Source organism: Hemicordylus capensis, chromosome 5 (genome assembly GCF_027244095.1).
Source record: "Hemicordylus capensis ecotype Gifberg chromosome 5, rHemCap1.1.pri, whole genome shotgun sequence".
Taxonomy (NCBI): domain Eukaryota; kingdom Metazoa; phylum Chordata; class Lepidosauria; order Squamata; family Cordylidae; genus Hemicordylus; species Hemicordylus capensis.
The window spans coordinates 240222376-240241937 of record NC_069661.1 but is presented as its reverse complement, the minus strand read 5'-3'; the positions used below and the strand labels follow the sequence as shown (position 1 = coordinate 240241937).

The following is a 19562-nucleotide window of genomic DNA, read 5'->3' as shown; positions in this document are numbered from 1 at the left end:
TTTCGATTTGGATCAGAATTGAAACACCGAAAATCCGAATTTCACACCCCTATTACCTAGTTACTAGGACCGAATAATCCTAGTAACTAGGAATAAATGTGGCTATTTATTGAGTCATTATTCATTTATTGAGTCATCAGTCATTTATTGAGTCATTTGGAGAACTCTTTTGATGCCACTTATTTTAATTCCAGTTTTCTAGTGGCTAGTATAACACTGAGCAGACCATTTTAACTTTATAATTGTTCGTTTCAGTTTAAATTCTTAATAATTTTGTAGATTTGTTTTCTTATTCAATCTCATTGTATCACTTTCCCTTATTTTCCCTTATTTTATATTAGATTAGCAGTAACTCATAGGAACTTTATTTTGTCATAACATCTACTTTCTTTAGTCTGGGACTATTACTTCTGTGATCCAATTATCCTGCCTTTAATTTCATCCTAATTTGTAACTTGTATGCTTTAAAATTTCATTAAATTTGTGAAACAGCTAAACTGGTCTGATTTATGACTGAAAGTGAATCAAGAAAACATAAAGCTTGAGATAGTGGGCATATACTCTAAACCAGGGATTCTCAGTATTGGGTCCCCAGATGTTATTGGACCAACTCCCATAATCCTCAACCAAAGGCCACTGGCGCTGGGGATTATGGGAGTTGAAGTCCAATAATGTCTGGGGACCCAACGTTGAGAATCCCTGATCTAAACCAATGGTTCCCAATCGGGGAGTCTCCAGATGTTGCTCAACTACAACTCCCATCAGCCCCAGCTACAATTTATTGTGGCTGTGGATGATGGAAGCTGTAGTTCAGCAAGATCTGGAGGCTCCCAGTTTGGGAACACCTGCCAAGGATCCCCAGTCTTGGGACCCCAGGTGTTGTTGGACTACAACTCCCATCATCCCCTATGGCTGTAAGCTATTGTGGCTGGGCATGATGAGACTTGTAATACAACATCATCTGGGAACTCTTAAATTGAAAACCCCTGCTCTAAACCTAGACCAGGAGGTTATTGGCACCCCTGCAACAGGGTACTTATATGCTCTCAAACAAATAGAAATTATGGGCCAAATTAAGCCAAAAGATCTATTTAAGGAAACACTATGATTTAATCATCTCTGTCTGTAACTGAAGAAAAATCAGTACCTATCTCTCTCTGGATCCAGAAAAAGAAAATACCAGAGCTTGAGCGTTGTTTTCTTTTAGGATTGACAATAACCCAGAAGCGATTTCAAGAAATGTATTATATGTAACAGTGCTTCATCCTCATTGTTATTACTTATCATCTGGCATTTTCTATATGCTGAAATGGATCCAGCTTTTACATGCTGTTGTTTTCATTTTAAGAAACAAATACCATTGTATTTTGCAGAGTGAAGTCAAGAATTTGCAAGGCAGTCTTAGCCTCCATTGCAAATGCATGGGATTACTAAATCAAAGTGGTGACTTGGAAGGAATTTGAAATGATGAATAGCCAAGTGAAATGCAGTCAGCTCACCATTTTGACCCTGCCTGTTTGGGGGAAAATATAAGTTCCTTTGGAAGGATTCAGTACAGCCAAGTTTAATATGCTGGTATAGAAAAGGAAATGTATCTTTCTCTGATATAGAGTTAATCTTTGGCTTGAACATAGAAAGAAGGTCACACAGCATCAAGTTATTCAAAAGGACTGAAATACTTAATACTTTAGGTTTTTCAAAAGGGCTGAAATATTTTATAGCCTGAAATATTTGTGGTTTGATTCATGGTGTGGATGAAGAATCTCAAACTCTGCAAGAACCAAACCCTCTTGGGTGGGGGGAAAAATGGTACTCCCAAGTGGTAACTATTTTATGTAACATACTCCAGTTCACATACTGTCTGTATAAGCATGAACTTGTTTTTATATTTAGATCTACTTTGGCCTTTTTGTGTGTGTTGTCCCTGGCGTATCTTCCAAAATACCATTATTCTGAGAACTGAAGAACTATTACACACTGGTAAAATGGTTAGGTCCATTACTAATTAGGACAGTTGGCATTTGATCAATCAGATGCATACATTTGGGAAGTAATCTCCAATATTAGGTACAAATTCCAGACACACCAGGAGTCTGCACACACAGAGCCACCGTCACATTTCATGCAGCGTTGTGGGTGATTTACAGTGGGAGCTGTCTTCTCTTTTATTTATGTCGCTCTGTAAAGTGCCACATACCAGCTCTGTTCAGGCGAGGTGAGGCTAGTGAGCAAAAGCTCTGGGACAAGGTTCATATGTATGTAGCACCCTCTTTATAGCCCTGTTCCGGCCTTATGAAAATGGATGCCGTGTACTTGGGTACAGGAGGAAAGGAACATGCAGGCTAGCGAAGTCCCCCTGATGCACTCTGGGTTTGGTTATATGTCCCCTGTCCTCTCCAAGTTTAGTACTTGTCTGCAGAGCTAAACCTTTGAACCAAAGGAATGTCCTTTTCACATATGTGGCCACCTCCAGCCTCAGAGGCAAGGTGCCTCTGTGTCCAGCGGGATCGCCTGCCAGCCTTACCGGGGCAGCCGCAGGAATGTCTTCCAGGGCCAACAGAGCTCTGGAGGTGTGCAGCAGTCTGGGGGGTGGAGCCTCCCGGTGCAAGCAAGTGAAAAGCTAGCTGTTGTGATAGTCAGGCTTGAGGGAGGACTAGACCTCAGTTAGAAAAAAACTGATTGGAGGGTGGGTCTCTCCAAATAAGGAAGAAAGCCTGGGAGAATCAAATCCCTGTGGCCCAATCTAGAGTGAGGGACAGGGTTTACTGGTCAACAGCCTATAGAGGAGTAGGGGAAGGGTGAGTTCATTTCTTCGCTGGAGGCCTCTGAGTGAGGTCTGATCAGCAACCACTGTAAAGAAAGGGGAGACTAACAGCCTTGGGATGGGAATCAACTGGGAGTTCCTTACCTGGAAGTAAGTAGGAAGGATAGGGATCAATTTAGCTAGATGCATCAGGAAATTTATTTTTGTTTAGGTGCTTGGATCTGACTGCGTGGTTCTTGTAGTTTTAGGGGAATGGTTTTACTTGCCTGGAAGCAGTGATTGTTGATGCCTCTATAGTTTTAGATCATCCAATTATTAATACATTCTTCTTGTTATTATAGAGTGGCACTCCTTATTGGGTCCTGCCCTAGGCAGACATTCCTGAAGGCCTGCTCAAGCCTTTCTGTAGGGAGGGATTTTCCACTTTACTCTCCCAGAACATTCCCTTGGAAGGGTGAATCTTCTCATATAAAAAAGTGGGATACCTCACAGCTAGAGGTAGGGTTTTGTATCCCCACCCCCTTTGCTCATTACACTAGCACATCAGGGAGTTCTAGCTCACCCCCATTTCCTATTGTGTTCATTTTCTTCTTGCAGTGGATTTTTTAAACAAAAGAGAAGTCATAAGAGAAGTCAAAAGAGAAGTCTGCACCTGTGGTCTAAAGTGGTATAGACCATTCTGCCACCTCAGATCTACATCTACCACAGTGTGGCTTCCATCAGACCTAAATGTGCCCCACTGACTGTTTATTGGGCCTCTGTGAAGCTTTGGACAAAGCTTAATGCTCTGCACAGTCACCCTAGCACCATGCAGAGCCGACCATCCTAACCGTGTGGTACTGGGGGCTTCTTTAAGGCAACAGAACCTTCTTGAGCCCTTACCCCATCTTGGAAGGTGTGCACAGAGTGCTGAGAAGTGTAGCCCTTCCCAGAGTTTTCTTCAAAGAGCTCTTCATAGGTTCCATTTCTCTTAAAGGGTCCTCTCAGTCCTGAAAAAAGCACAGTATTCTCTGGAGGTCAGCACAGTGGGAAATGGATCTCACTTTAAAGGCTTTTTGCCAGAGTGACCTCCTTGGAAAATAGTGAAGATCATTGATCCACCATCTCATTTCCACATCAGTTGGTTGCATGTCTGCCTGCAGACCAGGCTTTCAAGAGTATTTGGGGAACAGCACTGCTTTCTTGCAGCAAACACTGAAGCACTTCTGGGGTTCTGGAGAGGTGGCCCAGTGTGAAAAGAGAGCGCTTGCCTCTTAAAGAGATACATACTGCTAGGAGCGTTGGTCATTTCAAGAAAATCCTGATGACTGTGACAGGCGAGTGAGAAAAACAGTGCAGCTGCACAGGATCCCTTTTAAATTTCCAGACTGCTGGGAAATCTCATTAATTTCTCATGTGTTGATTCAACACAGCTGCCTTTCACAAGGTGCTACTGATGTAAATTATTCAGCTGTTCCACCCATGCAGACTCTGGTTTCCAACAGTCCTATACCTGCACCTGTCAACCGACTCATTCCCAGGTGACCCATTGGTATCATCGGAGACTGGAATTGAGGCAGGGTGGATGCAAGTGTGTTTGCTTACATATTATTGTCAGTAGCTAGTAGGGTTGGCCTGAAATGCACCCTCTGTTTCCTTGCCCCATTCATGGGTGGTGAAATGGCGGGGGCATTTGAACAGTTGCTTGTGGGCACTTCTCCCTGCAGCCATCATGTTTTCCCAGAAGCACCCTCACTCTCTCAGGATGTAACATAGGAAGCTGCCTTATACCGAGTCAGACATTGGTCCATCATCTACCTCAGTATTAACTACAGCAGAACCGCAGCCCTCCTGCAAATGTGGGCCTACACCTCCCATCTCCCCTGACTATTGCCAACTGTGGCTGGGGATTATGGGAGTTGTAGTCCAGCAACGGGAAAAGTTGAAGGAAAGGAAAGAAGAGGACGACCAGCAGCAAGGTGGGTGGACTCGATTACGACAGCAATGAATGCACCAGTGAGAGACCGGAAAGACCAAGTTGAAGACAGATCATCCTGGAGAGACTCTATCTATGTGGTCGCTAAGAGTCAACACTGACTTGACGACACTTAGTCAATCAATCAGTCAGTCCAGCAACAGCTGGAGGAGCAAAGTTGTGCAGCCCTGGTGACTCTGGCAGTGGCTTTCCAGGGTTTCTGGCAGGCGTCTTTCCCAGCCCTGCCCAGAGATGCCAGAGATTGAACATGGAACCTTCTGCATGCAAAGCAGATGCTCTACCACTGAACTACAGCCCAATCCAGTAGCATTGTTTTATTTATTTAGAATATTAATTACCGCTTTTCAACCTCAAGAAGTTCTCAAAGTAGTTTGCACAGCAAAAGGAATGAGAAGGTGGTTCCATGACCCAAAAGGGGCTCACAATCTAAAAAGAATGGCTCAGCAAACAGCCATTGTGAGGCATGCTATGCAGGGATAAACAGGGACAGGTGCTAAGCTCGGGACTTCTCAGGAGAAAGGTTTGTGCAAGTCTGGACCAGTTCTATCAGTATGGAGTGGACCAGCCCTGTGGATCAATCCTACCAGAACTTAAATGGCTCAGACTGCAGGTGGCAGAATGTGTGTTTAAATGATTCTCTATGGAAAACCAAACAGAAGCCAAACATCCCACACTGAGTCAATTAGAGCATTGGGTACTAGCCTAGCTGTTCCCCAGTGTGCTGGTTTTCTGTCTGTAGAAGTTGCCATAGAGAAACATTCAAATATGCAATCGCTCATCTGCATTCTGGAGTAGTACAGTCTAGGGGAAGAGGTATACTTGGGCAGATGTGTTCAAAGAACCCGAGCCACCTAACTCCTGAAAGCCGAAGCTCCAACCTGGCCTCATTCCCAGCTGGCTTCATTGTTGGCTGGGTTTCTGTTGTTTTGCTCAGAGCAAGGGAGAGAACCAAGAAAATTCCTAGCCAACATCAAAGCCAGCCAGAAAATAAGCTCCAGAGGGCCGTGCTGGCCTTTCCAAGTGCTGGCTATGCCCCCTGTGTGAGGCGTCACATGCAGGGGGCGTGGCCAGCACCTGGAAGGGCCAGCACTGCTCTCCTGAGTTCATTTCCCTGCCAAGAACAAAACGGACTCAGCCTGCTTCATTGTCAGCAATGAAATGAACTCAGGAGGGCTGCTCTGGCCCTTCCGGGTGCTGGCCACACCCCCTGCATATGACATCACATGCAGGGGGCATGGCTGGCATGTGCGAGGGGCTGCCAGGGAGAGGGGCAAAGATGAACCCACTCTCCCCTAACTACGTGCCTGGTCTGACATCACACATCTCCTTTGGCATGTAGATCGCTTCAAGGACATGCTTGAACCACCTTCATCATCCCTGAAACTGTAGGAACCTTTGGCCACCTTACTCTCCTCCTCCTCTGCTTGTGTATAACTTGGTTTTGCTTTTCGGCGTGATGGATTGTGCCTTCTAGAATTATATTGGACAAGAACTATTATTGTTTGAAAAGAGAAAAATCAAGTTTGGGGAAAGTGGTACTATATCGAAACCCAACATAACCTTTTCATTTGCCAGGCAAAACATGCTTAGTTTTATTTGATGCAAACAAAACATCATTTATATGATGCAAACAAAACAAAACTGACAGAGGTTTCCCTGGTGTACAGCGGCTCATGCTGAGTCAAATGTTCTTTGCTGAGAAGATTTTACTTGAAGCTTTGTGGGGGGTGAAATGGGGGCCAGTATTGAAAATGGAGTATAGGAAGCCGCCTTATACCAGATCAGCCCCCTGGTCCATTTAGCGCAGGATTGTCTACACTGACTCGTAGTGGCTTCTCCAAGGTTTCAGGCAGGAGTCTTTCCCAGCCCTACCTCAAAATGTCTGAGATGGAACCTGGGACCTTATGCATGCAAAGCTATGGCCCCATCCCCAGATCTGGGGTCAGATCAGCCCCAAAGAGTTGCTCCGAAGGCAGTAGCAGTGTATCTTGCCATCCTGTTAGCATCCCAGTAATTCATCACCTGAGATGGCTGCCTCACCTCGCCTCATGGAAGAACCGTCCCTGCACCCACCAAAAAGTCACTCAGGCTTCTTCTTCGGGTACACAATTAGTGCCTTGACAAGAGGAAGCTCTCCCTCCTTCTCTCTTCCTGCAGCTGAAGCACCAGCACCAGTGCTGCTGTGTCATTGATGTAAGCATTGAAAGGGGAGAGGGGATGGGGGCAAATTCAGACTGGCTTGGAAAAATAAGCCAAGCAACTTCCAAATTATATGAAAATATCTTATTTTCCTAACCGATTCAACACGATCTGGGCCGACATTGCTCATCTCTATTTTTATTGTTCTTCTGAAATCCATCCAAATTTTCAGAACAGAGCTCAGAATCTCATAACATCATTTATTCTGGTAATTCATCAATTTTGTTTCTGATTTCACCCCAAAAATTGCAGAAGAGTGCAATGAAATACGATCAAAAATGTAACGTATACTTGGCTAGGTGACATGAAAAATGAACACGTTTTCTTCTGGCCACAGAAGGAGAAAATATGCTAATGAGCTCACAATTTGCTTTTGCATGTGGATTTTTCCTGATTTTTTTAAAAAATTAACACACACACACCACAAAACCCCATGCAGCTGCAAAGTTGCTGATTACATGGAAAAATCCTCTGTGCAGCCAGCTCTTTTGAATGAAGCAGAGTGTGGGGAAGCATCTGGGAAAACAGATATCATGAATTATAAAATGACATTTTAAAATTAAAATACATTCTGGAGAAGGGAAGAGCAGAACGTGGGAGGGAGAAAAGAGTATATGGAAATATTCCCTATTTTTTTCAGCTGACTGTTCCAATGTTAAAATCATAAGAACTGTCTTGCAGGATCAGACGATTATTCCTCTTAGTACAGTATTCTGTTTCCATTGCTGAATAGCAATATGTCCTGTGAAAAACACTATTAGGACATGATTGATAACAGTAGTAGTAGTATAGTGCCTAAGTCAGGGATTCTCAGTTTTAGATCCCCAGGTGTTGTTGGACAACTCCCATCATTCTCAGCTGCGGCGGCCTTGTGTCTGGGGATGATGGGAGCTGTAGTCCAAAAACATCTAGGGACCCAAGGCTGAGAACCCCTGCACTAAGAAATTTAAGTTAAGATCCAAGTCCCTGGCAGAGTGGGCACCAAAAGACAAAACATCTGAGAATTTTCAAAGAAAAAGAAGTGAGTTTCTATAAGACAAGTGACATTTCTCGGGGGGATTTTGTACACCCTTAGTTCAAGTTTTTATTTTGTTTTCTCTATTTGATTATTTTTATTTCGCCTTCTTACTTCCAAAAGGAAAAAGCTCAAGGCGGTTTACATCACTAAAACCAATTACACAGTAAAAAGAAATGATCGCTAATTCAAAATAAAAACAAATTAACCCTCCAAAACTTGGGGTGGGGGGGCAGACAAAACAGAAAAGAGTCAACAAGCAAATGCCATCACTGAGTACCAGATTATCAAAAGCTTGCTGGAAAAGTAACATTTGTTTCCAAAGGGAGTTTCACATTTCAGGTGCTAACACAGAAAAGGCCCCTTTGAGCATTCCCACACCTTCTACCAGTCATTCATCTGCAACAGAGGATTGGTAATACTGGCTTACCTTGAGGACTTGAAAGAGTACAAAAAAAATGTATGTGAAACACTTTGAACTTGGCGAAGTGCTATATAAATGCTGTTAGCTGAATACAAAAAACAAATTACCCCTGCTAACTGGGCAAAGAGGCACCTTTTACCGTGGTGATTCTCTTTATTTAGCAGGGGGAGAGTAACTGGCCCTATCCACCCCCAGCACAGTACTTCCAGTGACTGTTGCTGGTGTGTGTCTTATGTTTCTTTTTAGAATGTGAGCCCTTTGGGGACAGGGAGCCATCTTATTTGTTTGTTATTTCTCTTTGTAAACCGCCCCGAGCCATTTTTGGAAGGGCGGTATAGAAATCAAATTATTATTATTATCATTATTATTATTATTATTATTATTACTACTACTACTACTACTACTACTACTACTACACTGGAACATCTGCAAAAAATACAAGCTACCTGTAGCCAAAAATTGGTGGGACCATAAAATTGAAAAAGTTGAAGAAAATGAAGATGTAAAAATATTATGGGACTTCCGACTACAAACAGACAAACATCTGCCACACAATACACCAGATATCACTGTAGTCGAGAAGAAAGAAAAACAAGTGAAAATAATCGACACAGCAATACCAGGGGATAGCAGAATAGAAGAAAAAGAAATAGAAAAAATCACCAAATACAAAGATCTACAAATTGAAATTAAAAGGCTGTGGCAGAAAAAGACCAAAATAACCCCAGTGGTAATTGGCACCCTGGGTGCAGTTCCAAAAGACCTTGAAGAGCACCTCAACACCATAGGGGCCACAGAAATCACCATCAGCCAATTACAAAAAGCAGCGTTACTGGGAACAGACTATATTCTGCGACGATATCTAACAAAAGCAACAACATTGACAATAAAATTCTGGCATCCCAGGTCCTTGGGAAGGACTCGATGTCTGGATAAAACAAACCAGTCAATAACACCTGTCTGACTGTGTAAAATAATAATAATAATAATAATAATAATAATAATAATAATAATAATAATAATACAAAGATCTATAAATTGAAATTGAAAGGCTGTGGCAGAAAAAGACCAAAATAATCCCAGTGGTAATTGGCGCCCTGGGTGCAGTTCCAAAAGACCTTGAAGAGCACCTCAACACCATAGGGGCCACAGAAATCACCATCAGCCAATTACAAAAAGCAGCTTTACTGGGAACAGCCTATATTCTGTGACGATATCTATAACAATTGACAATAAAATTCAGCCACCCCAGGTCCTTGGGAAAGACTCGATGTCTGGATAAAACAAACCAGTCAATAACACCTGTCTGACTGTGTAAACAAGAAATAATAATAAAAATTGGAAAAACTTTTTTAATTTCAGAAGGGTCAGAGGTGAGTGCAAAGCTCCCTGGACTTTCTCTTGCAGTTCAGTTATAAGCCACGGAGCTCAGCTGGCCCATCTCTTTGACTGGCAGCAGCTCTCTGAAGTCTCATTCTGCATCTGACCTTGCCTGACATTACAGAGACTCATCCAGACATTTTTTCTTCAGTTCCCTGCAAATGTTTTAAACATGTAAGCATGAGAAATATAACGTGGAGTGAACTTTAACTGTATAGATAGGCAGTTTTGACTCATGGTGCAAATTGGGCTAGGAGGAACTCACCGAATTGTGAAAAAAGAATGACAGCAGGTACTGAGTGGGAGCAGTTTAGATGGTGGGAGTTGTAATTCAACAACATCTGGGGACCCAAGAAAACCAGGGACATAGCAATCCTGAGACCAAAGTCAAGATGGGACAAACATCTGGGACAAAAGTCAAGATGGTTCCTCTCCATCTTCTCCTCCCCATCACTTTTATCTTCGCTGCAGAAGCAGCACAAGGATATGATGAGACTCAAAACATTCTCGGTACACTCTTTCTCCCACTCCTATGCAAAGAAGATCACACACTCCCCATGCATGCAGACACTTTCATACACACAACTGCACATGTGTATTTCCCAGTTCAGAAATGGATTTTTTTTTAAAAATGAATATACCTACTGCCTACATATATACCTCATGGGGAGGGCTCATATTTTTTGCAGCCGAGATAAGTCCTTCGATCAGGAACCAACCATGTGCCTGTGAGTGGGAAGGGGAGAGTGAAAAGTGAGCTGCCGCCCAGGCATTCCCAGACCTCTGTTGTGGGTAATTACTTAGATAGCAGAGAATTTCAGGAGCTAACTCACTTCCATTGCAGCAGAAGTGAACAGGGTCTCTCTCAGGGGCAACAGCTTGTAAATGATCAGCATGGAGATTCATGTAAGGTTAAACTAATCTACTTTATTCAGAAGTCTACAATGATAGGAAAGACCTTTATAAAGACTTATGATAGGAAAGACCATGTGGACCTTGGCCACATGGTGATCAGAGTGACCAAGAGAAGCATGGTGCTCAGAAAGAAAACTAGAAGCATGAGGAGGAGGAGGAGAAGAAGAAAGGCACTCCCAGGAAGTTCCTGAGTACATTCTATCAATTGAGGGGTCATAGAGGCAGAGATAAACAGGAAAGAGAAGGAGACTCTGTCTCTACAATTGATGCCCCTTAGGGTTATCGATAACCCATTAGGGTTATCGGTGCAAAAGGTCAGTGACATCGAGCTGGATCTCCAGCAGTGCCCCACCACCACCACTTCAGGGCCCACCCCCCACCCCCTTCAGGGACCAGCCCACCCCCACCCCCGTTCTGTTATAGCTACATCACTGTTGGAAATCCCTGAGCTGGTGTGTGATGGAATGTTGGGAGCCATATATAATTCCCACACACATACTTCCTTCTGCTACTGAGCATTCAGGTTTGCATGCATTTGAATGTTGCTCTGAAATCTGGCCTGGTCTCTGTCCTGCTTCTCCAACTCTTCTTCCATGTCAGGCTGCGTCCAGCAGCTCTTCTGATTTCTTCGGTGTGCCGTGCGTTGTTGATCTTTAGAAACGGCAGCTAATTCACCAGCCCCACCACCCACCCACATCGCTAGCTAATTCTAGCTGAGGGAAGGCAGACGCCAGACAGTTACGTTCCTCCAGCAAATATTATTAACAAGGAAGAGGCTGATGGCCACAGACATTATGTTCTGCCGGCAGCACGTCCATCTTCTAATTCTTCTTAAGAAGCTTTTAGTGATAAAGAGCAAGTACTGTACTAAAAAAAAGTCAATCCGGGCACAAAGGGGTGACTTTCTGATGCAGAAAGATGGCTTTGCATAACATCAAATGCTATATATCATCACGGACTCAGTGAATAGTCTTGGGGTTCCTAATGCAGCAACCTTGATGGAGCTAAGCAGGTGTGGTCCTGATCAGTCCTGGGAGCCCCATGTCAGAATGGCAAACAAGTGTAATAAAAAGGTTTAAATGTGATACACCTTGAATGTTGACTTTTTAAAATTGGAAATCCTGATTCCATCCATCCTCAGTACTCTAAGATGTACCCGTCTTCTTCCACTTTCACTGTTAGGAACTGAGGCAGAAATTGGCTTTTGCCATAGGAAGCTGCCTTATGCAGAGTCAGACCCATTGGTCCATCTAGCTCAGCATTGTCTATAATGACGGGCAGCAGCTCTTCAGGGTTTGAGACAGTAGTCTTTCCCAGCCCTACCTGGAGAGTGAACCTGGGACCTTCTGGCCAATTCCAAGGCTACCTACTGCACGCATGAGCGACGTGATTAAACTAAGATTTGAATCTAGCACACGGTTCCTATAGCAAAGGTGAAGAGCCTGCCTTCCATGGGGAAGGGGCTGTAGCTCGGTGCTAGAGCATCTGCTTTGCTTGCAGAAAGGCCCAGGTTCAATCCCTGACATCTCCAGAGAGGACTGGGAAAGACCCCTGGCTCAGACTTTAGAAAGCTACTGCTTTCTAGACAACACTGAGCTAGCTGGATCGATGGTCTGACTTGGTATAAGGCAAATCTGTATGTTAGGATGAAAGCAGGTGAACTCTTCACAGCCAGAAGCATTTCCAGGTCTAGAGTCCATATCAATCTTTTTAAAGTGTTTGCAGAGCTGTGAACTGGGTTCTGAGCAGTGTGTATTGACAACCCTTTTACCACCGCCACCATGTTCAGTTGTGATACATTTTTTTTTTTTAGAAGTCACCAGCCATGGGGAACAAGCACCCGCAGAAATAATTCAGCTTTGAAAATCAGTATCCCAGACCATGGACAAATCTACCATTTAGGACTTTGGCTTGTTATACTGTAGTTCTGAGATTGTCAGTCGCTGCCTTCAGTTACAAACCTTGGATAGTTCCAGGTAGATATATTTTGCTCACAGTTGCAGTGTGGCATGAGGTGAGTAGTCTCAAAGCTGCATCGACTGTAGTTCTTGTGTGTTTTGAGGAGGCAGTTTGGAACAAAAGGAGTGGTGGAATATAGAATGCTCATTGCTTTGGTGCTATAAACATTAGATCACTTTCTAGATGAACCCAGATCCTTCAAAAACAAAGGCAGATGTTATTAAATCAGCCTGCAATTCTGGGACACTGTACTTCTTTGATGGTTGACCACATTTCAGTCTGAATTCTATTATGGATAGGATTTCACAGCTACCCTAACCTAAATATTTTACTATTTATGCACATATCTACAAGCCTGCAGTTGTAACCCACCAGAGGGAAGAAACAACAACCATAGTAATACAGAAGGCTCTCTTTTTTCGTGTGGGTTCTCTTCCCGCCTATTTCTGTGGATAACAAAACTGCCAGTAAAGAGACCTTCCTTAACTCTATAGGGATTGGGGGGGGTTTAGGTTCCTAAGGACACTGAAGTGTGCTGGAAATCACAAGAAAAAGTGGGGGAGCAGAAATAAGCACAGTAACTTGCATTCCAGTTCTCTAGCAATGCCCCCTAAACCCCCCAGATTCCCCAATTTTCAGCTGGTTTTCTTTGTTGGGGAGAAAAGAGCAACAAAATTGATTTGTGCTACAAAATGGCAGCTGGAAATAATCTGGCCACTCAAGAACCATAGATAGGCCAAAAAAAAAAAAAAAAAGCCCTATTTTCACCCCATGGATAAAGAAATCAAGTCCCTATGTCCCTGCCGCAGATATGTGAAACTGTGGGTGGAGAACCTGCAGATATTGAGGGTCTCCTGTAGTAGTGATGATGATGATGATGATGATGATGATGATGATAGAGGAATTATATGTCATTATAGTGGAATATAATCTGTCATTTCATGTGTCCCTGAACAGTGAGGTGTTCAGTAGCTGTTCCTGTAGAGCGTGTATATTTCTTCCTGAAATATCTTTAAAAGATAAAAGCCATGTCCCTTTGGGAATGTTGTCCCCTCTAACAAGTGAAAAAGAGATTGTGTGAGCTTGTGTTGTGGAGTTTTTACTTTGCTGGGACCAATCCAAGAGCTGTTATTTAATGGAGTGGTGGGTTGGGCTGTGTGGGTGACAATAAAATATGTTTACTATAGCCATATATTTTACAGACAGCAGATTTCTCACATGCTAGGTGATAAACACTCAGTAGGAAGGAACAGATGTCTTGATTATAAACAGGAACAAACAAATGGAAGAAACAGGGAATCTAGACAAAATGCACATTACCTTGTAGAATAAGACATTAACTTTGTACATAATGTGTTAAAATGCCTATCAATATTAATTTGTGATGTGCAGAGCTACTCATAGTAGCAGTAGCTGTAGTAGTCGCCTTGTACAATGCTTTCTTGATCTTCCTTTCCTTGACCATCTCTTTCTTTTCTTGCATTATTAAGATGTCTAGTTATGTGGGCCCTCCCACACTGAGTCTTTACATCAGAGTGGGCATTAGGTACCTCGGAAGTTACTGGTAGCTCCCTGCTTATCTGAGGCAGCTCCCCAGGTGTATGAGCTTGGAACATAGGAAGTTGCCTTATACAGAGTCAGACCATTCATCTAGCTCAGTATTGGCAGGAGTCTCTCCCAGCCCTGCCTGGAGATGCCAGAGAGTGAATCTGGGACTTTCTGCATGCAAGCATGAACATACTCTTCCACTAAACTAAGGGCCAATCCCCCAGGGGAATATTTTACAGCACTCATATGTAGTCTCCCCTCCAACTGCAAACCAAAGCAGACCCTGCTTAGCAAAGGGGACAATTCATGCTTGCTACCACAAAGCCCGAGGAGAAGCTTGCTTCTTTCTCTCTTCCTTTCCATCCAATGTCCCGAATCTGACAAGTGGAAACCAGACGCAACATTTTTAAATGAGTGATCAAGATTGTTTTTACCTTATCTCCCTTTAATTTTTCTCCAGCCCCCCACCCCCACAAAGCGGCCTCTCCTGTCCTGTAGCAAAATTCTCCTGGAATTCAGGGGGTTTGATTTTAAAATTTCTTACTCTGATGTAGATTTTTGTACAAGCTGCCATTTTGTGACTGGCTCTGCCTCCTGAAGCCACCATTTTGTGGCAGACTCTGCTTCCCCAAGTTACTGTTTTGTCCCATTAGCTCCCAAGGCCCTGGCAAAGGAAAAAAGAAAAAGCTTTATGTCTGCCCAGATCTGCTTTGCATAACCACAGAGATTGGGCCTGGGGCCTTACCTATGTAAAACAAACACTTTGCCACAGTTCTTTGGGCCCTCCCTGAATTTATCTGATTGTGAACATCTTAGAAGAAACCAGAAGACTAATTAATGCAACCAGGGAGCTGGGAGGAGACTTATCACTATGTCATCCCAATGCCTCTTTTAGCTGCCACACCACTGGCAGATGAACCACATTCAGTTTGGTCCCTTTCCTTAGTAATAGTTAGATCCCATGTTGCTAGGCAATGTTTGGGGGGGGCACTGTTTTTCCTGGCTTTCCACAGGCCCCATAAGGACAGCAGTGGTGGTGGAAAGAGGGCTTAATGTTATGTCCACACAGCGTCTCTCTTGGTCCACCATGACACAAGTTCCTTCATGTGAAATGTATTATTGTAATTTGTTGTAAGCCAGCTTGGGGATCATTTGGTCAAAGGGCAGGATAGAAATTTTTATAATAAACAAATAAAACCAGTCAGAGGTTAAATTTTGAGGTGAAATGTCACCACAGAGTAACTGTCCTCCTTGATTTTAATTATTCAGAAGTTGTCTTAGAAAAAACTCCCACATGGTAGGGATGTGCAAATCGATTCACCCATGAACCGATTTGGGTAGAATCAGGGGTGATTTGATTATTCTACCCCAAATCAAATCACCCTGAAAACAAAGGGCCAGATTCAGGGTAGAATAGAATCACCCTTGATTCAACCTGAATCGATTTGGGTGCCATTTTTAGGCTCGTTTTGCTGTGAAAACAGGCCTCAAAATGATATTTCATTCTAGGGAGAGCTGGTTTACCAATTGGGATCAGCGGGGAGATCAGCTCTCTGAGGTGGGCTGCTGCATTAAGTCTGGAGCAGAGGGTTGATCTGCCCGCCAATTCCAATTGGTAGACTCTGGACTTACCATGTCAGTCCACCTCAGAAAACTGGCCTACCTGGGTAGACCAGCTCTCTGAGGCAGGCTGATGTGCTGTCTGGAGTGGAGGGTTGGTCTACCCACAGATCCCAATTGATAGACCAGCTCTCCTGGTTTTCTGGATCAATTGGGATCGGTGGGTAGACCAAACCTCCATTCTGGATTTATCATGTCAGCCCACCTCGGAGAGCTGGTTTACCTACTGATCCCAATTGATAGACTATCTCTCCCCTGAAATATGCACCATTTTGAGGCCCGTTTTCCCAGCAAAATGGGCCACAAAATGGCACCCAAATCAATTCGGGTTGACTTGGGGTGATTCCTCAAAGCAGATGGCCAAGTGCAATTCGATTCAACCTTGAATTGAATTGCAGATATTGATTCGTACACCCCTACCACATGGTAAGAGTATAAGTAACCACATTCTTTAAAATGCTGAAAACATCTCAGGACACCTGTATTGTTAAAAATTACTATACAGTGGCTGACATAATGCACAAGGATACATCAGCATAGTAACATTGCATGCATACAAATTGCACAACTGCATAAATTGTGCAAATGATGTTACATAAAGGTAAGTCAATTATTTCCAACAGACTTACTCATGTGTACCATCATTTGTGCAGCTTATGTATATGCAACATTACTGGGCTGATGTACCTTTGCACAGAATGTCAGCCAGTTTCATAAGACTGTTTTGCCACGTGAATATTGTGCAAGAACATGTTTCTTCCACGTTTAAAAAAAAATGGTTGTGCAAATTGTTCCAGAAAAGACACATATCCAACACATGTTTGGGGACCTGCATCCAGATCTCCACGAGGCAAGGAAGTGTGAGAGGAAATGATGCAACCAGGCAACTGGAAGCAGCTGGTTTCCAAAACCCTTTTAGACATATCTTCCGTGCACACTGTTAAGCGATATATAGTAAAATTTGCCAAGTTTCCCATTTGGAGATCAGAGGAATGAAAAGGCTGTGATGCCAAAGCCAGAACAAAATCTTGAACTCACTTTCTGTCCCTCTTATTGCAAGTCTGCCTTATCTTAATGCTGTCTAGACACAGATTGAGCCCTGAGTGCTACAGAAACCACAGAATGTTTGATGCGAACAGAACTCTCATGTCAAGAGTGTTTACCTGAACTTCTCCAGACTTCCGATCCATTCAGCAAAGCAGATGGTCTCACAGGAGTTTACAGCTCATCCCTCTGACAGATGGACAGTTTATACAAGAAAAAACATACTTATTAGGGATTGTTGGTTCTGTTTTTTATTCTAGCTAAAAACAGGAAGCAAGATGTGCGGGGGGGGGGAGCCAACACACAATGGTGAACCGTTGTCATATTTGAGTAAAGCTTTGAAGTCAACCTCCTTTTGGTACAACTTGTGTCCAGTCTTGTACCAGACATGGATGGGACTCAAGTGAATATTGGGGAAATCTACTGGGGAAAACAGTGGGGGTGCTCTTGAAATTCTCTTCTGCCAAATATCTCCCCAGATTTTGGAGTTCCAAATTATTTGATTATTATAGGCTGGTTCAGATTATCGTTGCTTGACTGGCCATTCAATACACAATGAGAAGTGATTGTACACGCTTCTCACCCAGCCAGCCATTGTGTCATTCCCACATAGTCATCATAAATATCTGATCACACCCAGTCACATTGTTAAAATATTACTTGCATGCAATATTCTAACCATGTTACCTGCGCACAATTTGGATGTTCCACCTCCCACATAATGAAATTTTTACTCTGTCATTGTTATTCAATGAAAAAAAGCATTTCTAGAGGAAATGCTGAAACTACAGACTGCCATCCTCTAAAACAAGTGAGCTTTTATGGTTAATAATTTCACCTTCTGTTTCTTCTATTTGTTTCCCATAGCTCTCGTTGTGCGGTTTCTGACCAAACGGTTCATATGGGAGTACGATCCTACTCTTGGTGAGTTGTGTTCTAAACCCTTTGGTTGCGGAATGCTACAGTGCATGCTAGAGAGGCAATATATAGTACTTAAGTCCACTGTAGTGCAGTTGGAGCATAGCTCAGTTCAGAGCACACACTCTGTAGGTATGCATGTAAAAGGTCCCAGGTTGAATGCTAAGCTTTTCCAGCTAAACCCAATTAGCAAAGAGCAAAAAAGGACAACTAAGATGAGCAGGGGGCTGGAGCACCATCCTTACAATGAAAGTTTGGGTGGGGGGACATTTTAGTTTAGAAAAAAGGTAAGTGGGAACATGATGAGGCTTATAAAATTATGCATAGTGTGGGGAAAGAGGATAGATGCCTCTTTGCTAAGTGGACAAAGATGCAGCTTTCAAAGTTGTGATTCTCTTTATGTTCAGTTGGGGGAAAGCAATTGGCCCTATTCAGTGTTCCCTCTAACTGGAATTGCCAGATGTTGTTGACTACAACTCCCATAATGCCCAGTGAAAGGCCATTACAGCTGGGAATTCTGGGAGTTGTAGTGCACAATGTCTGGGAATCCCTGTTAGCGGGAACACTGGCCCTATTCAACCCCAGCACAGCATCTCTCCAGTGGCTATTGCTGGAGTCTTCCTTGTGCTTCTTTTTAGACTGTGAGCCCTTTGGGGACAGGGAACCATTTTCTCCCTATTACTGTATTTACCCTAACCGAAGATGCCTCTGAATTTAAGATGACCCTTTAAATCAGGCCTGCTCTACTTTGGCCCCCCAGCTGTTTTGGGACTACAGTTCCCATAATCCCCAGCCACAGTGGCCGGAGTTGTAGACCAACATCTGCAGGAGGGCCAAAGTTGAGTAGGCCTGCTGTAAATAGTAGAGTAGATACTTGATTTCTAGTATCAAAATACCTAGTCTTCAATTCCAGTAAATACTGTATTATTTTTCTATGTAAACCACTTTGAAAACTTTTTTTGTTGAAAAGCAGTATATTACTAATAATAATAATAATAATAATAATAATAATAAATTGAGAGAGAGAGAGAGAGAGGGAGAGAGAGAGAGAGAGAGAGAAGTTTTCCACCTTTTCTCGTCATATTAAAACTTGGGGTAATCCAGTGATCTTGACTGGCAAGAGCTTCAGGACAGACAGGGGAAGGTATTTCTTCACACAGCACATAGAATCATAGAGCCTTAGGGTTGGAAGAGACCTTGGAGGTCTTCAACCTCCTGCTCAGTGCAGGAAACTGCTACAGCATCCCTGACCACTACGTGTCCAGCCTTTGTTTCAAAACCTCCTGCAAAGGGGAGCCGCCAAGTGCTCAAAGAAGATTGTTCCACTGCCCAACAGCTTATTCATGTATGGAATTTGCTGCCACAAGTTGTGGCAATGGCCACTGTCTTAGATGGCTTTAAAAGGGAATTCGTGGAGGAGAGGTCAATGCCTATAAATCCTGATAGCTCTGTGTGAGACCTTTGAGCTCAGAAGCAGCAATGACAGTTGCTACAGGGGCCAGCAGAGGGAGGGATATTGCCTGTTTATGGGCTTCCTGGAGGTATCCAGCTGGTCAACATGGAATACAAGATGCTAAACTTGATGGTCCCTCGGTCTGCTCAAACAGGGCTCATTTTATGTCCTTCATGGGGAAGAGCATTGCCTGAAACCTCGGAGAGCTGCAATACAGGTATCTTGAGTTCTTTCCAGGCTAGCTACTCAACAGCAGCAAAATGCCTCCATTCAGGCAAGTCACATTTGAAATGTAAACAGCAGGGGGAGCAGTCTCATGGAAAGTAACAACCCAAAAACCAGCAACTA

The 19562-nt window shown here is 43.3% G+C and overlaps 1 protein-coding gene across 3 annotated transcripts in view; it reads left to right on the top strand.

Annotated features, from left to right (window-relative positions):
• RERG (RAS like estrogen regulated growth inhibitor) overlaps positions 1 to 19562 on the top strand; it is a 158902-nt gene that overhangs the window by 118813 nt on the left and 20527 nt on the right. For all 3 annotated transcript variants that reach the window (XM_053257110.1, XM_053257111.1, XM_053257112.1), the window contains exon 3: positions 17711 to 17767. In XM_053257110.1, the coding sequence (XP_053113085.1) occupies positions 17711 to 17767 (57 nt within the window). The remainder of the gene's footprint in view (positions 1 to 17710; positions 17768 to 19562) is intronic.